Source organism: Poecilia mexicana, unplaced genomic scaffold (genome assembly GCF_051168715.1).
Source record: "Poecilia mexicana isolate PSO_F unplaced genomic scaffold, ASM5116871v1 scaffold_10, whole genome shotgun sequence".
Classification (NCBI taxonomy): domain Eukaryota; kingdom Metazoa; phylum Chordata; class Actinopteri; order Cyprinodontiformes; family Poeciliidae; genus Poecilia; species Poecilia mexicana.
In genome coordinates, this window is record NW_028263379.1 from 23,134,274 (window position 1) to 23,160,340 (window position 26,067).

The window sequence follows — 26,067 nt, forward strand, 5'->3', positions numbered from 1 at the left end:
GAAGTCACTCCACTGTGGCGATGGCTGGATGTTTAAGGAACATACACACAGGAGAAATGTTTCAGATTTGTAAATGTCAAAATCATTCCCCCTCTGCCATGGGTTAGTCTATTGCATAAAATAAATTGTAGTTTGTGTTTTTAATGTAATTAAATGGGAAACAGGTTCAAGTGGGCATGAGAATTTTTGCCAGGCATTGTATTGGGCTGCTTAAAAATGCTGTGTGATGTGCGTTTTGGCTTCCTGGAAAATACATTTAGAAAACGGTTCCATGTAGTCTACATTTTAAGGGAAAACAAAACAAAAACATGTTTTGCCAAGTCTTCCAGCAGGGTTGGAGCACCTGATATAGGAACCTCCAATAACACAGTTGGAAAATGAAGAGGACTCGTTCATCAGAAAGTCTGAAATGTAGCTGCTTTATGAGGTTGCTGCAACTTGTTGCTGCAACAGGATGGCATTTAGGATCTGAATTGAACTGTTCTAAACGGCTACAAATAATGTGGGTCAGTAGCATGCACTGAATCTTATAAAAATAAATGGGTTGTGGTAATTAAGGCCAAGCACTCATTTGCTCAGATAATATTCTTTCCCATTAATATCACAGCAAAACAACACCACATTTCTCCAAGCTTTTTTTTTTTTTTAGCTTTTAATAGAGACCCATCTAAATACACCAGTGAGTGAATTAACCTCCCACTCTCACGTGTCTCCTAAAATAGCTTGAGTGAAAAGAAGGTCTGTTGTGTTGGTCTGTCACAGACCCTTTTGGGCACCAAGAAGATGTGTCCCCCTTCCACAGCCTTCCCACTGGCTGAAGCATGCACAAAGACAAAGCATGTCAGATGCGATTGCCATAGACACACAGTGGCCATGACATCATTCTGCACACAAGTGACCCCCCGGCTCTGTGAAGAGAGAGGGGACGAGTGCAACGTGTGGAAGAGTACACAAACCCAGCACCCTCTGCATGCTTTGAGCACACAGAAGAAAACCAACATGAGCAGTGATGTCAACTGGTTTCCCATAGAGAGGTGCTGGGAAAGATTGGGCAAGCAGCAGCTTCTTCTTCTTTTTTTTTGTTTTTTTTGACACATTTAAAATCACTTTAGAGACTACATAATTAAATATCCTGTATTATGCATGAGGAAAGAAGAAGATCACATTTTATCATGGAGGTTTGAGCTGATGCAACACGAAAGCAAGATGGAAAAATATGTTGTTCCTTTGGTGTGAAATGAGCAACAGAATACAAACTAAAAGGCAAATATTTGATTTATAATTTCACCCACAGCAAGAAACTTGTAATACAACTTTAAACCTGTCCAAGCTGAGTTTGTATGGGACGCATGTGATTGTGCTTGGCCTTCCGTATGCTGCCCCCTGTTGGTCATTCTAAAATCTAAAACAATGTTACATGGCTATCATGGACCATTACTGTTAGGCCATAACATTGTGTCCTTTGACAGGTGAAATAAATAACATTATAGCTTTATCATGGCGCCTGATATATTAACCCCAGAAAGAAGCAGTGAAGATGGATGAACAAACATTTAATAAAAGGGGAAAAAAAAACTTCATACAACTAACTTGTAAATCAGTTATTCTTATGTGTATAAACAGAACAGAAGTGCACTGGTTGCTTCATTTAAAAGTGGAAATATATGTATGTACTCAGATCAACTGAAATGAAAATTAAAATATCAATGCAAATGAACCCCTCGGGCTATTATGTAACCTGTTTCAGCAAAACAAATAAAACACCACACATTGGAGACAACTTCCCACAAGGGTTCAGTTACTTCCTCGATGCTTGTAGATTTCTAGATTTCTAATGTGGAGCAGTAAGTTCACCTACACATACTCAGAAACATGGAGTCAAAAAGCTCTGCATGACTTCCTGCTTTGTTTGCATAATACCTCACCTGCTTTTTATATTTGCATAAATATCATCTTTCGGGAATTCAGATCATGTGACACTTTTTTCTGAACTTCCCAAATTGCACGTGTCAAATTCAACACTCTTTCATATCTAATGTCTCTTTGAGAAAATTTTTATTTTTACTTTTATTTTATAAAGCTCTTTTAAAGGGATTTTTTAATACAATGATCTCAAAAGTTGTTTTCTTGTATATGTGCAGGTATTTTTTCTATATTTGCTCATAAGGCACTTTTCTGGATTCTAGTGTGTCGCTTTGTAAGCTGTGAGGCAGCCTGTGTAAGGTAAAATATCAACTGCAGTCAGTATTTAGCCAGAAATTAACAGCACATCCAGTCCTTCTATAGTAGTGGCCTATATCACACTTATTGGGTAAAATCAATATTGTTAACATCAATTAAAGTCAAGTACTGATTTTAGGTTGGTAAGAAATTGCAATTATCCATCCATCCATCCATCCATCCATCCATCCATCCATCCATCCATCCATCCATCCATCCATCCATCCATCCATCCATTTTCTTACACCCTTGTCCATAGTGGGGTCGGAAGGGCTGCTGGTGCCTGTCTCCAGCAAGACATTTCGGGCGAGAGGCGGGGTGAAACGTTGACTATTTCAATTTTCCTGAAATTTAAGTAATTTACCTGAAATTTGAACCATTTATCAGCCTATATGATTTTAAAAACTTCAAAAGTTGTAATTGTCAAAAACAAACTGTGTTATCACACCGTCTCAAGGTACAGTTTTTGTTGTTGTTTCTGTAACCTAAGATGTATTTGTTGCACATTAGGGTAAGCTAAGTTACAATTGGGTAACTTGGCAATGCACTGCATTTCAGCCATTTGTTAAGGCTGAAATGCAGTGCATGGTATAAAAATGTAGGATAGTTGGACAAGAGTGGAACTAGGCCTATGTAAGTGAAATTAGTGTGATGCAACGGCATAGCACAGAAAATGAATTGGGATGTAGGCTACAGGATGTGGTAATGTTAAAGACTAGGATGTTGAAGTAAAAAGATACAGAGGAAAGGAAAGATTCACCACCTGATAGAGGCCAAGAACAAAATAGAGCAAAATATGATATATGAATGTGGGAGGTTTGCTTTAAGGATTATTTCAACTCACAGAAAATTTTTTAAATTGTTTTTATTGATTGTTTGATTTTTATGTGCTCTCTTTTACCTGCTTTTCTTTTCTTTTTTTTGCCTAAGCGCCATGTTGCAAATTGTACTCCGGTGCTCTCCACAGCATTCGTCGTGCTTCGTCTCACTGCACCAATATGTTCTTCCGCGAGATAGCTTCACAGTCGCACTATTCTTCATTTTCTGAAGTTATTACTCACACCAGAAGACATCAATTATTTTTTTTAATTCAAATAACATTTTCTTGCATAAATGTCCAGGTTACTATAATTCATGCAACGTTTCCTGCAATTGCGATTTTGAGATCTATTTTGTCTCAAAAAACAAGTTCCACCCATTTCGCCATTTTATGTTCAATAGCTGCTTTGTTGAGAAGAAGCCAGGGGCTTTCAAGCGTTTAGCATCATCATATTGAATTACACCGAGAATTTAGATAATACAAATCAGTTATTGTCTTACAATATAGTAATAGTAATTACTGCAGTTCTTTTATTTGAAATTAATCTATGAGAAGTGGGATGTTAGGAAGGTTTGGGAAGGCAACCTTACCCAACTAGTCAGGCAACGTGCTTTCTTGTCGTTGACTAGGAAAAAAACGACAAGTCAAAAAATTTCTCTGAAGCTGTTATTTATAAGAAGGCAAATTGACGACCAACGTGCAATCCCCGAAGACCGAGGAGATGGCGAGTTCAGTGGGAAATGTGGCCGACAGCACAGGTTGGTTGTTTCACATTGGGCTAACAGCTGCTAGCTTTACTGTTTAAGATGACTTACAACCGTCAAAGCGTGCTTAACTTGGGAAAATATAAACTATTAAAGTCGATTGGATGCTTCTTAAACTGTGTTTTAGCTACGGCGGTATTTTAATTATTTCTTAACCCTATATTTTATGGATTTATGACAAAGGAGGCCCATTGCCATATTAGCATCTTTTAGCAGCGTTTGTAACGCATTTTATTTTCTGCGCTTAACAAATATGAATCTTAACAGTGATACATGTTTATTATTTACAAAAGTCGCCTTTAAAACATTTTTTTTTGCTCGAATGTTGAAATGGAGTAAATTTAAGGACGTGATATTTTTCTGTATGTCAAAAACTGCTTCCTAAATTTAGCATTGGGGATATTTTATCGAGAGTCCGGGATCTGCTGCTGAGTTTTGCTGATAAAGCTAGCCGACAAAAGGCAGCACTAAATGCTGCACCCATCAACCCATGTTTTTAAAACCAAAAGTTATATTTTGAAGTTAAGCCATCATTGAAGAATTTGCATCATTTTTGTTAACTCTGATATTGTGTTTGTACAGAGTTATTAAAGCTGCCTTGGTTACGTATGAAACTATTACATAATTGTCGCGAGAGGATGCAGCCATGGTATCGTTCATTTTTAATAGGTTTGTTGAGCAAGACTTGTTTATGGTTCTGCTCCTCCCTGCTAAGCCAGTTTGCATTTCACGTAGGTATTATGCGAGTAATGTACCATGTTAAACGAGTCGTAATTATGTAATCGTCTTAGAAATACCTGCTCCTGGATATTAACTTAGCCACCAATGACCATGTTTGGACATTTGAATGAAAACTGCCTAGTTTCTGTATATCTTTTTAACATTTTTGCATAAAATCAGAAACTCTTATTTAATGGAAAGTGAGATGAGGTTGGATAGTTATCTAATTTCTTATTTTTTGTAACACACCTCAGCCTCTATCAAAGAACCTGCAGCACATTTTTATCTTGTGTGTGTTCAGTTAGAATTTAAGACTACCAAATCCTAATTGCAAATGCTCAAGAGTTTCATTCTGACAACTAACTCCTCATGTAGTTGCACTATGACTGTCATGGTATGAACTTTAGTGTGCTTAAGAAAATTTGGCCACACCTTGCCAAAGAAACTTGATTTACTACAATCTCTAAGCACCTTCAAATGTGGGAAAACATTTGCAGGAAAATTTTCAAGCCACAGTTGTTTTGATTTATTTTTGACAATCAATTCAAGTTGATGATATTTTGAAAATCTTAAAGGCACTTTGTTCTATGAGAATTTCAATAAATTTGATGTGTGTAGGTTAGTTATAAAAATCACTCTTTTTTTATGTAGCCTGTGTTTAACTGCCAGAGCTTGGAGATAAATTTAGCAGTATCATGTTTAAGTGACAACTTTTCTCATTACATCAGATTAAAACAATTCATTATTAAAGCTAATTTATCTTCTCTTTTAAATAAGGGTATAATGGTAAAAAAAAAGCAATACCTCTTGTTGATTTTTAGATGCTTCTTTTTAGAGAAACCGAGTGAGGAGAGTTTGTAAAAATATTTGGTTGCAGTTGTTTAGTACAGGATAAAAAGGAAGCTCAAGACATGGTAAAGTTGTTTCAGTGCCAAATCAGAAATTAGCTAGAAGCAACTTTTTCAGGAAATCCTTAAAATAGAAAATGAGTATTTTTTTTTTTTATTTGTCACTTTCTGGATAAACTACCAATTTTCTTGACTCCATGTGCTGTAAACACAAAGCAGAGAGAGATTAACACTTTTTAAATACTTATTTTATTGCTAGTCATATCCTTATCCTTTCATTCAACAATATTGTTGGACATTTTATATTTTCTTAAAATTTTGCAAAGATATTTTGCAGTGGAAGCTATGAATATTTGTAAAATTGAATGGAGATATATTTTCCCTGCACATTATCCTTTCCCCCGTATTTGTTTCATCTCACACATTTTCATGTTTTTTTTTTCCTGTTAAATACTTTTCCATGTTTTATTCAGTAAAAAACCTGCTTTATTTTGGTAATTACCAACATCTCGGTCCTGACAAAACAGTACTGCTAAATTGATGTCGTCTCATTCAAAGGTTTATTAACCTACTGTGTTGACATTCATTAAATGCGTCGCATGTATACGAACGCTCAATTACAGCCTCGCATTGCATCTCATTAAATTATCAGGTGTGAATTTTTGTGATCCAATACGACATTGATGCTTTTCAAATCTTTACTTTGTTACTGTTTTACTTAACGTTGATTTTTATCAGTTCCTTCAGTTGAATACATTTTCTATTTTATAATGAAAACATTCTCATTCTTTTGTTTTCATTTGTCTGATTTCATTCCTTCCATCACCTCTAACGTGTTGTTTTCCCCCCTCCTTGGCTTGTGTTGGTGCTCCAGAACCAACAAAACGTATGCTTTCCTTCCAAGGGTTGGCTGAACTGGCGCACCGGGAGTACCAGTCAGGAGATTTTGAGGCAGCTGAGCGCCACTGCATGCAACTATGGAGGCAGGAGCCTGATAACACAGGCGTGTTGTTGCTTCTGTCCTCCATCCACTTCCAGTGCCGAAGACTTGACAGGTATCACTTACCTAGCGCCTTGGCGCACACTGAACATGCGGTGTGGTGGTAGCTGACGACAGTGGGGCTTCTTGGTTTGTTGTACACTGGGAAAAAAAAACAACTCTGAAAATACTGAGTTGCTCTGTTTAATTAGGTTTCATACTTTTCCATTTTGGTTGTATATGACGCTCTAACAGTGTCAAGTGCTTTTCACACTTTTTAAACTAAGACCTTCATCAGAATGTATTGATGGCAAGATAAAAGGTACACACAGTTTACAGCACTACTTTTTGTTGTTGTTGTTATTTTGCCTCCATAAAGACAGAAACAGTGGGAGTTTGTTAGTGCAATAAGCGTCACAATGTTGTGATTATGCTCCGTCGTGTCAGTAAAAAGTTATTTCATCTGCACACTTTCATTGGCATCTCATTAAATGAATATGTTGGATAGGTTTCTGATTTTTCTTAGTTGAAATTTCAGTCAGTTCAGGTCTACATTGCTTGAAAATGGAGTTACTGGTCAGAGGCTGTCGATGCAGATTAAACTAAGTCAGAGTTCTACCCCCTAACAAATCCCAGTTCTCTTTCCATTTCCTTGTTTTTCCTTTCCTGTTCTTCAAACTAATTTGCTGATCTTGTCACAACTTTAAAAAAAAGGGGAGTGAAAGCAGCTTCAATTATCTCACTTCTGTGTTTCAATATAACAAACTGTCAGTGTTGGGCTTCTAAGGGCTTGGTTGTACCGCTTTAAGACACGTGTCTTCTTCCTGCCTCTTGTTCACTGCTGTTTCTGCCCAAAGCCGCTGGAATGTAACCGTCTGCCCATTTTGTTTTGCTCCCAAGGTCTGCTCACTTCAGCACCTTGGCCATCAAACAGAACCCGATGCTTGCAGAGGCCTACTCCAACCTCGGGAATGTGTACAAGGAGCGCGGGCAGCTGCAGGAAGCCATAGAGCACTATCGCCACGCGCTGAGGCTGAAGCCAGATTTCATTGATGGCTACATCAACCTGGCAGCAGCCCTGGTGGCTGCAGGAGACATGGAGGGGGCGGTGCAGGCTTATGTGTCCGCATTACAGTACAACCCGGTAAATAAAAGCAACATTTCTGTCGCTTTAGAACAGGGGTGTCCAAAGTTGGTCCTCGAGGGCCGACATCCTGCATGTTTTAGTTCTCTCCCTAGTGGTAGTAACAACCTTTTCAGCATGTCAATGTTCTGCTTAGGTCTTCTAATGAGCCATCATTTGATGCAGGTGTGCTAAACCAGGGAGAGAACTAAAAAATGCAGGATGCCGGCCCTCGAGGACCGACTTTGAACATCCCTCCTTTAGAATGTAATCACTGATTTTTAGCCGAGTTCTAAAAACTGAAATCTGTCCGCCTCCCCAGGATCTCTACTGCGTGCGTAGTGACCTTGGTAATTTGCTGAAGGCTCTCGGGCGTTTGGAAGAGGCTAAGGTATGTTGCAATGGGTTGGCTCCGACATATCTGTGTTGTTCTTTTTGTTTTAGATTATATTGCTTTTCGTTTCTGTTTGAAGTGTACACTAAGACCACATAGTTGCTCTTCATATTACCCTTTTACACATTTTAAATCGCATACAAATTCCCTTTGAGTAATGCCTCCAGCTAAGGCAGAAAACTGTCACAGTGAGCTTCTCAACCAGTCTTGGCAAAGTCCTTTAGTAAATATTGGACTGGAACCAGTAAGCATCCATATGAGGCAATCAGGTTTTAACGACAGGACTAAAGAAATCCTGATGATTCCCTCTAGACAGCCTCATTTTGTTTTCCAGTAACTTTCACACATCTGTCCATACAATATTATTTTAGTCCCACTACCCTTTGCTGTACACTGACCTTTTAGCTAAGGTCAGCCCCCTGCCCTTTCAGGAAGAAAGGCTGGAGTTTTTAAATTCACCCAACGCATCCAACCTCGGCCGGGCATTTTCATGTAGTCCTGACTGGAGGGAAAATGCTGGCTCGGTCTTGGAAGTAAACATGAACTGATGAGAAGCTAGGTTATCTTTTTGAAGTGCAAAAGATAAGATGGTTTATAACCCAATTGCTATACTCCTATTTTGTATGTAAACTACTGAATGATTGTATCTTTTCATGTTGCTTTGCTGTCAGTTCAGTCGCTGTCAGTGTGGGGGGGGGGGTTTCTCCCCCCTAGAGTCACCATGTAACTTTGTCTCATGAAAAATTGTTCATTCTAGGGGGTGGCAACCTTGGTGGGGGTTCAAATGTGGAGGCACGGAGTTGTCCTGCCGGTTACAGGCCATCTTATTTCGTGCTAGAGGGGGGTAACGGAGTGGGGAGGAGCACCGGGGAGTCATAACCTCCTCCGCTCTGTCGCTCCGCCCCCCGCGCGCTCGCTAAGGTTTGGTGGGGTGTACGCGCTCCGAGCTGTCTTCCTGACCAATCGGCTTCATCTAGTCTGCACTCCAGCACAGTCGCATTCATTTATTGGTGTGTGCGCAAATCGGTTATTATAGATCATAGCTGACGATTAAAATGTCATACAGATGGTTATCTGTTTGGATAACCATCTGCAGGTCTCCAGTTAAAATGGCGGCTGTAGCGTCAAGCAGACAGCTCATTATCTGTACTCCACCACCTGCGTCAGATGCTTGGTTAGAAAGACAGAAACGTGCGCAGCAACTGCGATGACCTCTTTATTTCAGAACTGTGGAGACTTCTAGATACAAGTAATTAATCCACAGACCTTTTTTTCTCCACCCATTGGCCAGGATTCAGGAAAGCAGGCCAGGATAAAGAAATTAAAATATTTCATGAAAATGCTAGAAAGTAAAAGACAAGCAGTAAATAATTTTTCTTTCCTCTTTTTAAAAATATGTAATAATATTCCCAAAGAAATGGGATCAGTTCATTTGGGAAAGATCAAGCCAGTAGCTGCCCTCCTGTAAGTTGACGTAAAAGCTAATTTGAAAGCTAACTGGGAAGTCTGACCATATGTCGCTGATTAACTGTTCACATGAAAGCCTTTCTTCCCTCTCACTTACCCTGTTAGCACTCCTTTTTGTTTCCTTTGAAATGCTACATTCATTGCATGACTGAAAACTAGGAATAGCATTATGCTTTTTTTTTTTTTCTGTTGTGTTTTTGGTGTTTTATTTCCATATTTTAAAAGAATGTATTGTTTGGAACCTTTTACTAACGATCTTGTTTTCTGATTTTGTCTCTTTTGGTTTTTTCCACAACTGATACTGTTATTTAGAAGGTTTCAGGTGGGTGACACTATTCCTGCGTAGGTGCCTGGCGGAAAGGAACACTAGGGCAGCCTCAGTCCTCTCCTCTTCTTCCAGCCAGCTGCGACCGCCACTCTGACAAAGTCCAAAAATATGGTAACGGGTTTGTAAATGCCAACAAAAGAAAAACCACCTCTCTCCATGCTTGAGCTCCTCTGTCTTGTGGCTTCCTTTGAAGAGCAAAAAGAAACAAAAGTAACATAATTTACAGTAAGCATTTCTTAAAATAAGCTCTACTAATTACCCATTTATACACTATATAAAAAGAAAACTTGGATATGGAAGCTATAATCGTGTTTTTTATTTAAAAAAAGAAAGCAAGTAAGAACCCTCTAACTCTTACATATTGGTTATTTTTCCTGTTTTATTTTGTTTTTTCCTTCTTTATTTGGAGTTTCAGCGTTCTGATGATGCAGATAGTTGCGCCGTGAGTCTGCAGTAGCGCAGGGGCTGCGCAGCGTTACCCTTCAAGCAACCAAAATGGCGGAACGCGCACGCATGCTCACCCTTATCCCCTTCATTCCCTTTGGCCTGTTGGTTGTGGACCTCTCCCCACTCAAACCAGCCTCGCCCCCGAGTGCACCCAAATTTTCAATCATATTTGGCTCAGTGAGATAGATAAAATATTTCTAATAATCTTTTTCCGGGTTTATTTCTTCTCCTTTTTTAACACTCTCTTTCTGATATTCTTGAGCCTTAAAACATTTTGCCCCTAGTTTATTTCTGAGTCCACATTTGGCCCTCTTCTTTAACCTGGCCAACCTTCCGGGTGCCAAGCGTGGGCTAGTCTGGTGTTGCAGTTCCTCTGCAGGGGTTGGTGGTCTGCAGCTGTCCCACCTGGCCAAAAAGCAAGCGCAGCAGCAGCGAAGTAACACCTTTGCCAGGCGCAAGGTCATTGCAAGCAGCGAGAAATGGTGCATTGTGGTTGTGGCAGTAGAGCCACGCGGCGCGCTGGCGAATGTTGCGCATGCTTTACAGGGACCATCACCTGCACCAACTGGCCAGCATCCACGGTTGTGAGGTTTATGCCAACATGCATACTAGGTTATTTTCTCATTCCATCTATTGGATGTAATACTGTATTGTGCAATTCCTGGTACAAATAATTAATATGCCACTATATTTTGAAAATGTGGTCATAACTGCAGGATGAGGGCCTACGTGTAGGTGTTGGTTGGATCCGCGCAGCGTAGGAAAAAGCAATGCAGCTTTGCGCGGCAGACTTTTGCGCCAGCGTGCCCATGCTGCAGACTCACTTTTTGCCATCATGGAGAACGGACACTAATTTTCTTTTCTCTGCCCCTTTTGTTTTTTCTTACTTTTTTTCTCAATCTATTTTATTTTACAATCCCTCCCCTGCTCTACCTTTTGTCCTCTTTCCTGTGGTTTTCATTGTAAATCCACTGAAGGCTTGCTACCTGAAAGCCATTGAGACTCAGCCCAACTTTGCAGTGGCTTGGAGCAACTTGGGTTGCGTGTTCAATGCCCAAGGAGAAATATGGCTCGCCATTCATCATTTTGAAAAGGTAACTATAATTTATTGTATTAAGGTGTCCAGACAGCCTTTTAAAAGGATTTTTTTTTTTTTGTAGAAAATGCAAAACCAATCTGACATTTTGTCGGAATTTATGCATATTTTTTTATATATTGTTTAAGCGCATTTCTTTTCTAATTTTAGGCAGTGACTCTGGACCCAAACTTCCTTGACGCGTACATCAATTTGGGCAATGTTCTGAAAGAAGCCCGCATCTTTGACAGGTGAATTTAAAAGATCACACAAATCTGGTCTTGCTTTCTAAAAACAAAACTTTCTCTAAAACTTTAGGCTCTAAACTGACAACCATTCACATTTTTTTTTAAGTGAAAATCCTAATCCACCAAAACATCAATGTTTTTGAATTGTTTACACAGCAGCGCTGGAATTTCTGCTATCTTAGAGGTATTTTCAAAGACTTAAGGGATATGAACTGGTACTATTAAAAACCCGACCAGAAGTCTCCAACCTGTTTAACAGTACAAGGCCTATTTGGATCATTTTTGTCAGCACTTAACATATAGATGTAACGTAGACTGTTGCAGAGCAGATGTTTTAATGATAACCTGTGTGGTTTCAGAGCTGTGGCTGCCTACCTGAGAGCCCTGAGCCTGAGCCCTAACCATGCCGTCGTCCATGGCAACCTGGCCTGTGTCTACTATGAGCAGGGCCTCATTGACCTTGCTATTGACACCTACCGCCGCGCTATTGAATTGCAGCCCCACTTTCCCGATGCCTACTGCAATTTGGCCAATGCCCTGAAGGAGAAAGGAAATGTAATTTGCCCTTCATGGTTTGCACTTCAAACTGTTTTTGCTCCTGCTTGCACCAGTCAGCAATTGTTAAATACGTCCTGTCATGATCAGGTTTCTGAAGCTGAGGAGTGCTACAACACAGCATTGCGTCTGTGTCCAACTCACGCCGACTCCCTTAACAACTTGGCCAACATAAAGCGTGAGCAGGGCAACATCGAAGAAGCTGTTCAGCTTTACAGAAAAGCCTTGGAAGTAAGTGTTTTTTGTTGTGAACTTTTTCGATAGGAAAGTGAACGCCATCACCTAATGGTGTTTTTCTTTTCCCATATTTGTCCTTCAGGTGTTCCCAGAGTTTGCTGCAGCTCATTCTAACCTGGCCAGTGTCCTGCAGCAGCAGGGCAAACTCCAGGAGGCCCTCATGCATTACAAGGAGGCTATAAGGTTTGTATTTACAATAAACTACAGGCATATTCAGAGACACCATTTTCTGTTGCTGTGGCAAAAGATGTATATTCCCATATTTTATGCAACTTATCAGTCAACACCTGTACTAAACGCTGCTTTACTTTTAGGATCAGCCCCACATTTGCTGACGCCTATTCCAACATGGGCAACACGCTGAAGGAAATGCAGGATGTCCAGGGAGCGCTGCAGTGCTATACTCGAGCCATCCAGATCAACCCTGCCTTTGCTGATGCTCACAGCAATTTGGCCTCTATCCACAAGGTGGGGCTGTTTTCTGGTTTCAGTGTTAGATGTTGCAGTTTGATGCCTGTACAATTGTTTTCAAACACAAAAACAACTATACATAAAGAATTCAAATTAAACCCCACCTTGCTTTTAAACGAACCTATTAATGCGTTAATTAGGATTCTGGAAACATCCCAGAAGCCATTGCATCTTATCGAACAGCCCTAAAACTCAAGCCAGACTTCCCTGACGCTTATTGCAACTTGGCTCATTGCCTGCAGGTTTGTATAATCTTGTTTATTTTACAATCTAGTTAAATATAGCATTGACAACTTTAAATGTAAATTTCTCTTGCTTCTCTGTTTTTATTTTTATTTTCTTTCCTCACATTCTCAGATTGTGTGCGACTGGACTGATTACGACGAGCGCATGAAAAAGCTCGTTAGCATCGTGGCTGACCAGCTGGAAAAGAACCGCTTGCCCTCTGTGCACCCCCACCACAGCATGCTGTATCCTCTGTCTCACGGCTTCCGCAAAGCCATAGCCGAGCGCCATGGAAACCTTTGTCTGGACAAGGTACTCGCAATGATCAAAGCAAGTAACGTTTAAATTATATTTTTGGGTGGTGGTGATGGATGGGCCGGTATGTTGGGGAGGTAAGAAATCAGCGAGGGTTAATCTAAATAGAAAAAAAAGCAGAAGGGGCTGGTGGTGAATTGGTTGCTTGCTGTGGCGGATTCTATTTTTGTCATTGATTCTCAGGAAATGCGACTCGTTCTTTGTAACGTTTTCTCCTCTGCTCTGTTGGTGTGTTCACACTTTTTCTTACTCTACAGATTAATGCACTCCACAAACCTGCCTTCGAGCATCCTAAAGATCTGAAGAGCAGCGGCGGTCGCCTGCGCATCGGTTATGTCAGCTCCGACTTCGGCAACCATCCGACCTCTCATCTGATGCAGTCCATCCCTGGAATGCACAATCCTGAAAAGTTTGAGGTACAATCTTTTTTTTGTTTTGTTTCAGGATTCTTCATCATACTTAACCTTATCATATGTTCAGCACCTATGTCTATCAATTTACTACAAAACCTAGATTCTAAAATGTTTGTTTTCCGTTTCCAAAGGTTTTCTGCTACGCTCTTAGCCCTGATGATGGTACCAACTTCCGTGTGAAAGTGGTTGCAGAAGCTCATCATTTCACAGACCTCTCTCAGGTAACCTTTCTGAGCTGGAGAATACTTTAAGGTTTTAATCAAGATAAATGTGGGACAAAAAAGGAACTCTATTCCCTGTTCCATTATCTAAAAGGTTGCATTGATCTGTCCATCAGTCTTTCAGTCATCTATTTTCTTTCTATCTATCCTATCATCATCCTGATTCATTATTCCATCTGTGTTTGCTCATCATTCAGTCTGTCTTTGGATTATGCAAGTTTCATATCGACTGTCTCACCTAGGTAGAAAAGCTTGAAACAAGTTGATTGTAAAACATATTTGCACATATAATTGTCCTTTGTTTTCAGATTCCTTGCAATGGAAAGGCAGCTGATCGTATTCATCAGGATGGAATCCATATTCTGGTCAACATGAATGGATACACCAAGGGAGCGCGGAATGAGCTGTTTGCCCTTCGCCCCGCCCCAGTTCAGGTGAGCTTCTGTCAGATATTCATGTAGTGGGGGGGAAAATAAGGAACATAATTCCCCAGCTTTCCTTATGTTAGTTATTTTTGGCCTTGGAGAAAAAAAAAAAAAAAAAAAAGCTCAAACAGCTGTTTCTGCACATTGAACAGGCGATGTGGCTCGGTTACCCCGGAACCAGCGGCGCTCCGTTCATGGACTACATCATCACCGACAAGGAGACGTCTCCTGTTGAAGTAGCTGAACAGTACTCTGAAAAACTGGCCTACATGCCCAACACCTTCTTCATTGGAGATCATGCCAACATGTTCCCTCACCTCAAGGTTTGTGAAGCACCCCATTGCTGCCACCGCTCTTATTGTTCTGTCATAGAGAAACCATCTAAACAATTCATCAACTCTGCAGAAAAAGGCAGTCATCGATTTCAAATCGAACGGACACATCTTTGACAACCGGATTGTCCTTAACGGCATCGATCTGAAGGCTTTCTTGGACAGTCTGCCGGATGTCAAAGTGATAAAGGTGCGTTTAAAAAAAAAAAAAAAAAAAAAGGACGTTGCAAAATGAATTCACAGTGTTAATTATTGTGTTAAAGATTTGAAGTTAAAACTTTCCTTTGTGATCAGATGAAGTGCGACAACAACCAGGAGCAGGCTGCAGGGGACACAAACGGAGCCCTGTCCATGCCTGTGATTCCCATGAACACTGCAGCAGAGGCCATCATCAACATGATCAACCAAGGCCAAATCCAGGTCACCATCAATAACTTCACAGTCAGCAACGGCCTGGCCACCACACAGGTACGCCTGCTGGGCACAAATCAAAAAGTATTGTTAAGATTTAGGCATTATGGTATATTAGTGCTTCAGCTCTTACTCGACAGTAATTGCTTAATTTAACAGTCGTAGGGAAATGGTTTCTTTTTTACAGGTCAGTTTTTAAATGTTTATTTTAATCAGTATCTCAGTGAATGTCTCAAAATATATTTTAGTTCTATAAACGCCATCCTTGGTACCAGAGACGCAACACTAGGTTTAGTTTGTCTCGGATAAAATCTAAAACGAGGTTTTTCCTTGACGCTTTGAGCCTTGTTGAACAAGCTGGAGACAAAAGCAGTGAAGCAACACCGTTTTGCTTCAAATTGTAGATCAATAATAAAGCCGCAACTGGGGAGGAGGTGCTGCGGACCATCGTGGTAACGACCCGTTCCCAGTACGGTCTCCCTGAGGACTCTATCGTCTACTGTAACTTCAACCAGCTCTACAAGATCGATCCTCCTACTCTTCAGATGTGGGCCAACGTGAGTTGAATCGTTGTCGTTTTTAACAGCTCTCTGTTTCCTCTTGGCTTTCTAAAAAAGCCCACATTCATGTCGTCAACCTCCCTCGTTGCTGCAGATCCTGAAGCGCGTGCCCAACAGCGTGCTGTGGCTTCTTCGCTTCCCCGCTGTTGGCGAGCCAAACATCCAGCAGTACGCTCAGAACATGGGTCTGCCAGCGTCTCGCATCATCTTCTCCCCCGTGGCTCCCAAGGAGGAGCATGTGAGGAGAGGCCAGCTGGCAGACGTGTGCCTCGACACGCCTCTGTGCAACGGGCACACCACCGGCATGGACGTTCTCTGGGCTGGAACCCCCATGGTAACTATGCCAGGTGAGGAAAGCTCATTTATTACAAGAATGACTTCATTCTTGCCTTAGATAAAGGCTTTGTTTCTGAAATATGTTTTTAATCAAACTTTCTTGCAGGTGAGACTCTTGCGTCTCGCGTGGCTGCCTCACAGTTGAACTGTCTGGGCTGTCCAGAGCTGATTGCTCAAACTCGTCAGGAATACGAGGACGTAGCGGTCAAACTGGGATCTGACATGGAGTAGTACGTAGATGGCTTTTCTGAACACCTTTTTAATGGGGGCGTTCTGTTATATCTAACTTGTTTTATATTCTTCTGTCCTGCAGCCTAAAGATGGTCAGAGCGCGTGTTTGGAAACACCGAATCTGCAGTCCCCTGTTCAACACCAAGCAGTACACAATAGACCTGGAAAGGCTCTATCTGCAAATGTGGGAACATTACAGCAACGGCAGCAAGCCAGACCACTTGGTCAAACACCAAACAGTGGAGACCAGTGAGACCGCCTGAACTGGAAACTATTTTCACCCTGATCAGCAGCATAGTTTGAACGGTCAGGTTTCACTCAAGCTCCCTGCCCTTCAGTGACCGTTTCCATATTTGTCATTTACTCTAAATGGGGGACTCTTACTTTGAAGGAGCCCACACACACACACGTTCACACACGGACTCCCATTATGTTGTCATCGAGTCACATCTGCTGAGCCAGATCTGCAGCCTGAGATATTTTCAGGCAGTTTGTCTGAGACTCTTATATTGACACACTTGATGTACTTTGTGAGCATGAGAAGGTTGTGAATACCTTTAATTCCCTTCAGTACTTTTGGAACAGTGGATTTTCCTTTGAGTCCTGTCGTTGTGCGTACAGGACTAATCGCAGCTTGTGGAGAGAATGCACAGCCATCTTTAATTGTTCTGTTTAGACATGGATTAAGAGTGTTGTACGTTTTAAAACAGCGTTGTTGCTCCATTTAAATTGTGGGTCTTATCGTCTTTATCAAGCAATGAATGGGACATAAATTGCATCCGTTTTTTTTTGTGTGTGTGTGTGCGTGTGTGTATGCTGTTCTTAAATGGCTGCGACAAGTAAATGTGCAAGTTTTGAAACACTTCCTCGCACACAAAATGCCAACTTTTAATAATTTTGTCAAAAGATTTGTTCAGTAGGTGTTGTCCTATTTGATGTCAAACTGAGTTTGTCCTAATTGGACAAAAATGAGTTTGGAAAGCACCTGATCATCTGTTAAAGCATAAAAATGATATCTTGATAGATTTAGTTGGGTTTTTTTAACACAAGCCAGGATTTGGATTGGTAAGTATGTTCTAAACAGTTTTTGTTTTGTATTGTTTAACTGTATGCTGTCGGTGAAGCTGCAAGTCTCTACATATAATAAAATATAGGGATTGAAACCAAAATGTTTTGTTCTGTTCTTGGTCCATACCAATAAGGGTTAGATCAGCAGGCACACAATAAATTCATACAAGAACTCTAATGTGTTTTTCCAAACACTACAGGGTAAATTTGGGTGCGTAAAAATTATCCTATGACTGAAGACAAATACAGTGCATTGTTTAAATATACATTTGTTACAAAGTCGACTTATGGAAGCTTAGGACCTTCAGTGTTTGGATCAAAATGCTTCATATCTTCTAGAAGTCTGCTGTGGAGAATGTGGTCTCTTCTGCCATCGTCTGTTGTGGTAGCTGCATGAAAGCCAGGGACTTGAAAGGGTAAGCAACTCAATGAAGAAGGCTGCTTCCGTTCTGCAATCTACTGTAGAACATCTGTAAGATTATTGTGAAAAGAATTATTTTTTTCATAAAAAGCAAGAAAATGACGTATAACCCTGGTTATCCTCTTGAGACTTGTGCAACGGTGTCTCGAGTAAGAGATTTCCTCACTGTAACCCTGACTAAGAGATGTTGCATCAGCATCTACAGTAATTCTTTGAGAAAATCATGAGTTGCAACTCCCTTACTGGTGAATAAAGCAGTTTTGAAATTGAATGTAAAAAAACAAAAAAGATACAGGACCACGTGTAGGGGAAAAAGTCGCCCTCAGTTCACCATGCCCATGGTGGAAACATGGTGGTGGCAGAATCATGCTGAGGCAATGTTATTTAGTGGAGACGGAGAACATGGGTGGAGCCATTTCTTGTGTGTTATAGATATTTTAAGCCAGAAACAATTTTTGTTCTCTACTTGGCCATTTTGCTCGCACACACACAACATGCTGTTAAGAAATATTACATTTCTTCACCAATATGGATTAAATCACAGTTTACATAATATGTTGACTAAATAACATATGTTATTTAGTCAACAAAACAAAGTAACATAAAATCTTTACGTCAATGGTTAAATGAAGCTGAACAGTATCTTACGTTTTGCGGATGTAGACGTGATGACGTATTGTTTCAGACTTACTCTGATTGGTCAAGCGTCTTCCTGACGTCTGACGCAATGTTTTCGCACGATTTGAATTTACGAAACGTTTTATTGCTAACCTGTTTCCGTCTCCATTTAATAACAGACGTGTCTGCGGTGTCTCAATCATAGTGAGTTGCTTTGAATGAATTCTACATTTCGGTGAATAATACCTTTCCTGCTAGCTTTAGCATTATGACTGTTTAGTTATTGCTATGTTGCTAATGGAAATGCTAGTATTTTCTTCCCCCGAAATGTGTAGCTGCAGCGCCTTTAGGCTACAGATGATAAACGATGGGTTTTAATTGAAACTGTTTTCTTAATATTTGGTTGTGTGCTATAAGTTCTTTATTGACATCGGCTCTGTTTTTTAAGGAGAGGGAAAGGAAATGAACGATGATCTCTGCAAGTCGTTTGACAGAGTTGCTAGAAAGATGGGCTGGCTGGAAGAGGGACTGGACTCAACCCAACAAAAGGTTACCCTTTAAACATGGCCATCACGACCCCACATGGCCTTAAGCAGTGTATTTGATGAGTACTTGTGGGTTTTGTTTGTAGTTGATGAGCATGATCGGCAAGACGCGTAATGGTGGGACAAGTGGAGCTCCTAGCGAGTCCAGTGATGAAGAGTTTGACAATTGTGAGTGGTTTCTGTTTACATCCTTTTAATGATGCGAGTCCTGTTTTCTGTAAAATGTCAACTATTTTTATTATTATTATTTTAGTTCTTGTGAAAAACTTTACACCCAAAACAAAAATTAAGCCACAGAAGCCAATCAGTGCTGCAAAGACACCCAGGTATGGCAAACACGGCAAGAAACATTTTATGTTTTTTGGGTTGTTGTTTTTTTTTTTGTTACAGTATGGAAAGATTAAACTATTTTTGGTATTTTAGCTCAAATGTTCCTGTGGTGAGCTCAGGTGATGAAGACGACTTTGAGACATGTAAGTTCGTTGCTACTTTTGTTTAAATGTACATCAGGCAGTTGTGGAACCGTGTCTTTGTCTCATGTTTCTCTTGCTGACACTGAAGTTTTGCAGCAAGTGAAAACCCCCGCTGCCAAAGCCAGGACAAGATCTGAAAGCGGCAGTGAAGAGAGGTCAGTTTCTGACTTTATTTTTATCGAAACATGGCTTTGAAATGAAACGAGACAAATCTTTACCCGTCCTGCCTTTTTCCAACAGCCTGAAAAACTTCATAGTGAACGATTTCTCGTCTGATGAAGATTTTCTTGAAACTAAGTCATCCTTAAAAGGTAATGTTTTTTAAATTGTTTTAGTTAAGATTTTACCTGCTACTACGGCATTCTTTTGAAATCTGAAGTTCAGTTTTGGTCACATCTGCCCAGAGAGTCAGTTTGCTGTGGCCTCTGCACAGATTCCAGCTAAACAAGACGACTTATGGATTTAAAATAATTTCCTTTTTGTCTGGTTTGATTATTTGCAACATATTCTTACATTTTGATCTTGTTGTAATCTCTTTTGCTTTGTTTGTTTTTGGCAAGTTGAGTGAACTGATGAAATGAGATTGAGCAGCATTTGCAAGTTAGCTATATACGCTTTCCATTTTGCAGTTCCTCAGAAGATCAAAACTCCAGCAGGGCAGCGTCCATTCAGAAGACCTCTCGCGCAGTTGAACTCGCCGGTGTTTGTTAGCGACAGCGGGGACGACGATGACGAAAACATTATCATGAGGAGCACTTGGAAGACTCGTCACTCAAAGCCCAAACCTCTGCAAAGAGTTGAAAAGAGTGAAAACAAGCAGGAAGAGAATCGTTCACCTTTGCTGCCCAGTTTATCGGACTTCCTCCGTCCTCCCAGTAACGCTTCGGCATTAACAACTTCGCCCAAGCGGACTTTTTCAGCACCTTGCAGGCTGGAGGAGTCGAGCGATTCTGAGGAGGAGTTTGCATCCCTGTTGGACAGGCTGAAAAAGAAAAACAATCTCACCAGCACCACATTCAGCCCAAAGACCAGTAAAGGTAAAATCTTTTTTAAACTTTTGCATGCCTAATATCTGTTTCCTTAATTTCATTTTATTCATTTATTTTTTTTTTTACTTTAGAATCTGAAACAAAGCTTGTGGTCTCAGCTCCTGCTGTGAAACCATTCGCAACACCAAGCTCGAAACCGATGAAGGAGAAACCTCAAGACGTAAAAACCCATGGAAAATCCTCCATTTTGAAGCCTAAAGTCAGTCAGACGGACCCCAGGCCCGCTGCTGTGAGCAGGTACGTCTGCCTTCGCCGACAAGCGAGCCTACATGTCGCCTACTTTAAATGTCGTGTGTAGAGAGTTTTATCTGGACTTGTTCTTTCCAGGATTGCGGTGTGCAAGACCCCCGGCTGCTTCTTAGAGTCACTCACAGTTCCCGGCTCCATATACGGATCCATTTTCAGGAAGAATAAGGAAGAACTCACAAGCAAGCTGTACCGGCTTTACAATACCAGCGTGTTTGACAACCAGGTGATCTGAATCCAAACTTTTCTCTTGCTTCATTTTACATTCAGATGGAAGACACTTCGGTGTTTAAGTGGATGCGAATGCACACTTTAATCATTTATTTAGTTAACAAGTATTTTTGTTAAATAAATGCACGCATGCTCATTTCAGCAGGAGTACATTATTACAATATTATAAGGAATAGCCTCTTTTGGCTTTGTCCACGTTGGGATAATTGTGTGCATCAGAGGTGATGCTGTTTGCTGAAGTGTTACATTTTGGTGGACATTAGGGCTTCATGACATCAGAAAAATATTCCATGTTCATTTTATTCACGATAGAAATACAGTGACTTGGAAAAAATTAACAAATACTTAAGTCTGTGGCGTTAATGTCAGTGTTCTTGGTTTGACTCATCTGCAGTCAGATCCTAGTTATTGAGTATAATGGTAATGTTTCCATTAGCTGTGGCACCCTTAGCCTGTGCTGTTTCGCTATACCATCGGTTCTCACCAGCTTATTAGGATAAGCTATTAAAAACGAGAGATAAACTATGTGTAACTGTTTTAGAAATGTTTATTCCTTGAGTACTACATCCTGTTAAACTAATCTGAGAGTAAAAAAGTGGAAGAAGATGTTGAATACCATACTTTGAACATTGCTGTTCATGATTTCCAGTGTTAACTTTATCGTATATCGGTGGCTGTTTTTTTTGTTGTTGTTGTTTTTGTTTCAGCTCCCAACCAACATGTCTGTAACCTGGAATAAGAAGATGCGGAAAACAGCGGGCTACTGCGTCACAGGACAGGAAAAAGGCGGAGGAAACCGCTACGCTCGCATCGAGCTGTCCGACAAAGTCTGCGACTCTGCAGGTGAAACTCCCCTAAAAGGCAAACGCTTCTGGTAGTGGTGTCTGACGACGAGTGAACGTGTGTTGCCTCTTGGGCCGGTACCTGAATTCAGCGGTTTTTCCACCCGTCTCAGATCGCCTCAGGGACACGCTGATCCACGAGATGTGCCACGCTGCCACGTGGCTGATAAACGGCGTGAGGGACGGTCACGGAAACCTATGGAGGCTGTACGCACGCAAGTCCACGCTCATGCATCCTGAGCTGCCCGTGGTGACGCGCTGCCACAGTTACGACATCAAGTACAAGTTCCAGTATCAGTGCAAGCGCTGCCAGAATACGTAAGTCTGAATGCTGGTCAGGCTTTTCCCGACCAACGCCGATTTCCCGTCTACTCTGACGTCTGACCTGCCATTTTCGATTGTGACTGATTCAGACTTTTTTCCTCAAACATTGAGGCAACATTAGGTAAAAATTTATTCTGAAGTTACTTTGACAGAGCTGTTTACTTTTGAATCCGGCATAAAAAGAAAAAGAGTAGTGAGAGTTTCTTACTTTTGATGCATTTTAAGGAATAGAAATTTTCAGTGTTTGACCAGACGATCAAAGAAATTTGGCCGATTTGTTCAAGATTGATCGGAGCAGCTCTAATCACCACCACTTAAGCAATTTTCGTTTTTAATTGGTTTAAACCGTTCACCACATATTCTCGTCAGCTATCTTTTTTTCCCCCTGATTCTTCGCAGGATCGGCCGCCACTCCAAGTCTCTGGACACGCAGAGGTTTGTGTGCGCGCTCTGCACGGGTCAGCTGGTCTTACTGACGCCTTCGAAGCCACGCGCTCCCACGCCTTTCGCCACATTTGTCAAAGAGAATTATGGGAGCGCGAGGCAGGAGCTGGCGGGGCAGAGCCACGCGGAAGTGATGCGGAAACTGAGCACCGACTTTGCCTCGAAGACCAAACTCGGTGAAAGCTGAATGAGCGGACTCACTGAAAACGCTTTACCTCATTCGGTGTTCTTACCTTTTCGGGCCACTGTGATGCTTTTCTTTTTTTTTTTTTCTTGTCGTTGGTTGCTGTAACTGGAACGTTTTCTGTCCACTATATATTTTTTGTATTCAAGTTGATAGAACTATCTCATGTCTTATCCTCTCTCTAGAATATGCTGGATGATTTTTTTTTTTGGCCAGTAATTTAACAATAAAAATTTGATACATTTTATTTTAGTTTTTTTTTTTTTTTAGTTTTTCTTGCCACTTCTTCTGCAGTAGATCAGGCAGGAAAGAGACGGAGAGAGACAATGGCAGGAGACATGCAGCAAAGGCCTCAGGGTCAGGAGTCCAACTCTGGTCGGCTGAGTTGAGGACTAAAAGAATGCCAAGACCCACAGTTGGCTATGAAAGTAAACTTGGTGATGTTTACTGTACTGATTTTTTTTTTCTGAATTATTTATGTTGTCAATATAAGTAAGTAATGAGTACTTACACGAGTAATGTTTTTACTCTCATGGAAATGAGTGTAGCTGAAAGATATTGGTCTGTTTTTTATTACTGTGACTTTATCAGGCAAATATTTACAGGTAGGATATATTATGTTTGCTCACATGCAGCCCTGCTGTTCTTGACTGTCTAATGTAACCTAACCGAGCTGATCAAATATGGATAAATCCAGCTTGCAATAATGAAATGCAAAAGAAAAAAAACAAAAAAGACGGACTGCTTCACCATATTTATTTAAAGTTTTTTTTTAAATGCTACTCTGCTACGTATTCACGCTTCAATTCACAATATGCAAAGCACTCGACAATTCGGAGGAGCAAATGTCCACAGCAGAATCAAATATATAGGAAACGTACAATATTCAGCGCTCTGGGGATCCGTGGGACGAGTGAGGAAGGTGTGTGGATCTGTGGAGCATCTTCCCTGATTGTGGTGGTGGCGCCTTTATCAGGCGCAGGCACAAATCCACAGGGAGTGCAGGGCTGAGACGGCACTCCCCGTTTGTCCAAGTCAAGTTCTCCGCATTTCACTAAAATTGGCATGAAAAGGGCAAAAACAAAGAGCCCGGCAGAACTTGATCCACAAAGTCGTCTGGCAAATAAAGCACTGGAATGTACTTGTCACCGTTTTTAGCAGGCACTAAAAAGTTTCAAAGTGAATTTGGCATCGATGTGAATCTATGTTCAATGTTTAGTTCTATGACTTTAAAATCAAATACGATTGGTAATTTGGCTTTTCACCCGACCTGTCGTCTTCCAGTCCTACGTTTACTCCACTGTAACATATCTATCACCGTGCAGTTTGATACGTTTTAGGTGAAAATTGTGGCACAACACAACAGTTAAAAGTTTTCTACATGACTCTATGAGCAGCATTACACACAACGCGCTGTCCAGGCGTGACTCTGCATCGCCAGCCCCTCTGCCTTCAGTACAGGCAGGTTTTCTTCATGATGCGCAAGAACTCCTGCTCGTTTACTTCTCCGTCCCCGTCCCTGTCCGCTTCATCTATCATTTCCTGCGCAAACAGGAAACGCAGAGGTAAATAAAACGATGTTTTATCGTGGGTGTTTTGTCGTGCCACGTGGCTCACCTGCAGCTCCTCGTCTGTCAGGTTTTCTCCGAGCTCTTTGGCCACTCTCTTCAGGTTCTTAAAGGAGATCTTGCCTGTTTCGTCGTCGTCAAATAGCCGGAACGCTTTGAGGATCTCCTCTTTGGAGTCTTTCTCAGCCTGAAAATTAAGAGAGGAATATTATTAGGAATTATCTACTGGAAAAGCACACCGAACTGGAAGGATCGAGGTCTCTAAACAGAAGTACTCCGTTGTAGTCTCCCCACTTATTATCCAAAGAGGACTCTGTGCGGAGTACCTTGCAAAACTATTCACATAGATTAGCTTACCCCCCATTTTGTCACATTATGACTACAAAGTTTCACTGGTTTAGATCAGTGTATTCAGCGTTAGAATGGACCAGTCAAAGTCCAAGCCTAAATCCAAGGGAGAATAGAAAGTGCACTGAAGCTGCCCGATCTGACTGAGCTTGTAGTTTTTTTTAAAAAACGGCCAAAGCTGTTAAAGACAAAGAGTGGTTATAATGTAACAAAAATATGAAACAGATGTATAAATACAGCTGCTAGGCACTGTAAAGCACACTATGTGCTTTCCTACCATTTTCTGTGTCATGATTGCCAGAAAGTCAGCGAAGGAGATCTTCCCCGTCCCATCTTTATCCACTTCTGCAATCATCTTCTTGATCTCCTCCTTCTTTGGTTCGAACCCCAGAGCTCTCATTGCAACCTGGCTCAGAATCAGAAAGACGCACTGGAGTAAAAAAAAACATTTTTACTTGTGTTTATGCTCAGAAAGACCTTTTACCTTGAGCTCCTTCACATCGATGTATCCAGAGCCATCGGTGTCAAACAGCTCAAAGGCCTCCCTGATCTCCTGCTTCTGCTCCTCAGTCAGCTCTGGCTTGGGAGTTGTCTTCTTGCGAGGAGGGGGCACTGGACCCTGTAGGGATGGCCTCTTGGCACTGGTTGCCTGTTTGGATTTCACAAGAGGAAAATAAAATGAAAAAGCTTTTCTTTTTTTTTCTTTATGTGTGTTTTTCACAAAACCAACCCCAAAGCTCATATTCAGAAATTGTAGTTAAAAGAAAAACGCATGAAGCCTGCCCCTCCAATAAAACCCTGATGTCACTTACCATTTATTCCTGTGTATTTTGAGTTTACTAGAGGAAATGAGTGTTTTTCTTCTCCGCCTGCAAGGCCTCTGTATCATGTAGGAGGGAGGAGATGAGTGGATCGCATGAAAGCTTAGCCTGACACCTCCGGTTTTATTTTACACAAATATCAGCCATAATGTGGAGGGGAATCGCGTTTCTAGCTAATAACCTGCGCTCCAGCAGCTGTCACGAACTGGACAATTTTAACCCACTGTTCGCCAGCCGACGCGCGGACTGGTCTGTGGCCACAGACTGAGAACCACGGTGAGGATGCTGAGCGGAGCACTCGGTGCAAGGAATCAAACGCACCGGTCGGGAAAAGAGCTGATTGGTTGTTGAAAATCACAGGGTACACAGGATTACAAAATGATTGTAAAGCAAAAATAAAACAAAATAAATCATAAGCTCGATATGTGGTGATCCAGCAGTATAAATATCTTTGCATCATATGCGAACACCCGTTTATCACATTTTAAATGGCGCAGTTTTGCCTCATTACTTACCCCCAGTGGCAATTTTATAAAGCTGCACCCAGATCTCCGTGTGTGATGCTGTAGTGGAGTCTGCATTGAGACAGCATAAGCGGAGGCCTTGTTAGGATCCTGAAACATTGGGGGCTGAAACTCGCAAGGGCTATTATGTCACTATTTTTTAGTTAAAAAAAATATCTTTATTTACTTGAAAATTTGCCACATCAAAAACAAATAG

The 26,067-nt window shown here is 41.1% G+C and overlaps 3 protein-coding genes across 7 annotated transcripts; 2 read left to right on the top strand and 1 right to left on the bottom strand.

Moving 5' to 3' along the window:
• The first annotated feature begins 3,436 nt into the window (after positions 1-3,436).
• Positions 3,437-17,334, top strand: ogt.1 (O-linked N-acetylglucosamine (GlcNAc) transferase, tandem duplicate 1). Of its 5 annotated transcripts, none has more exons than XM_015004618.2 (22): positions 3,437-3,798; positions 6,247-6,427; positions 7,252-7,495; positions 7,797-7,865; positions 11,088-11,204; positions 11,357-11,436; positions 11,793-11,988; positions 12,079-12,219; positions 12,308-12,408; positions 12,540-12,693; positions 12,837-12,938; positions 13,054-13,251; positions 13,494-13,652; positions 13,781-13,870; positions 14,179-14,304; positions 14,448-14,618; positions 14,701-14,817; positions 14,922-15,095; positions 15,443-15,595; positions 15,693-15,945; positions 16,041-16,164; positions 16,248-17,334. In XM_015004618.2, exons 1-22 carry the CDS (start codon positions 3,762-3,764, stop codon positions 16,426-16,428), a joined length of 3,168 nt encoding a protein of 1,055 aa, XP_014860104.1. In that variant the 5' UTR covers positions 3,437-3,761; the 3' UTR covers positions 16,429-17,334. The 5 variants fall into 5 exon arrangements, with proteins under 5 accessions (XP_014860104.1, XP_014860106.1, XP_014860107.1 ...); XM_015004620.2 differs by having other exon boundaries at positions 13,054-13,233; XM_015004621.2 differs by having other exon boundaries at positions 6,277-6,427.
• Positions 17,335-18,351: 1,017 nt separating this feature from the next.
• On the top strand, positions 18,352-23,114 carry gcna (germ cell nuclear acidic peptidase). The gene is made up of 13 exons (XM_015004615.2): positions 18,352-18,476; positions 18,721-18,821; positions 18,904-18,985; positions 19,071-19,143; positions 19,241-19,290; positions 19,379-19,445; positions 19,531-19,601; positions 19,920-20,327; positions 20,411-20,576; positions 20,667-20,811; positions 21,524-21,659; positions 21,772-21,976; positions 22,382-23,114. The coding sequence occupies exons 2-13, from the start codon at positions 18,735-18,737 to the stop codon at positions 22,611-22,613; spliced, it is 1,722 nt and encodes a 573-aa protein (XP_014860101.2). The 5' UTR covers positions 18,352-18,476; positions 18,721-18,734; the 3' UTR covers positions 22,614-23,114.
• Positions 23,115-23,349: 235 nt separating this feature from the next.
• On the bottom strand, positions 23,350-25,604 carry cetn2 (centrin, EF-hand protein, 2). Its single transcript, XM_015004640.2, has 5 exons — positions 25,339-25,604; positions 25,011-25,175; positions 24,804-24,932; positions 24,228-24,365; positions 23,350-24,152 (listed from the first exon to the last, which is right to left on the bottom strand). Exons 1-5 carry the CDS (start codon positions 25,339-25,341, stop codon positions 24,063-24,065), a joined length of 525 nt encoding a protein of 174 aa, XP_014860126.1. The 5' UTR covers positions 25,342-25,604; the 3' UTR covers positions 23,350-24,062.
• Positions 25,605-26,067: the final 463 nt, after the last annotated feature.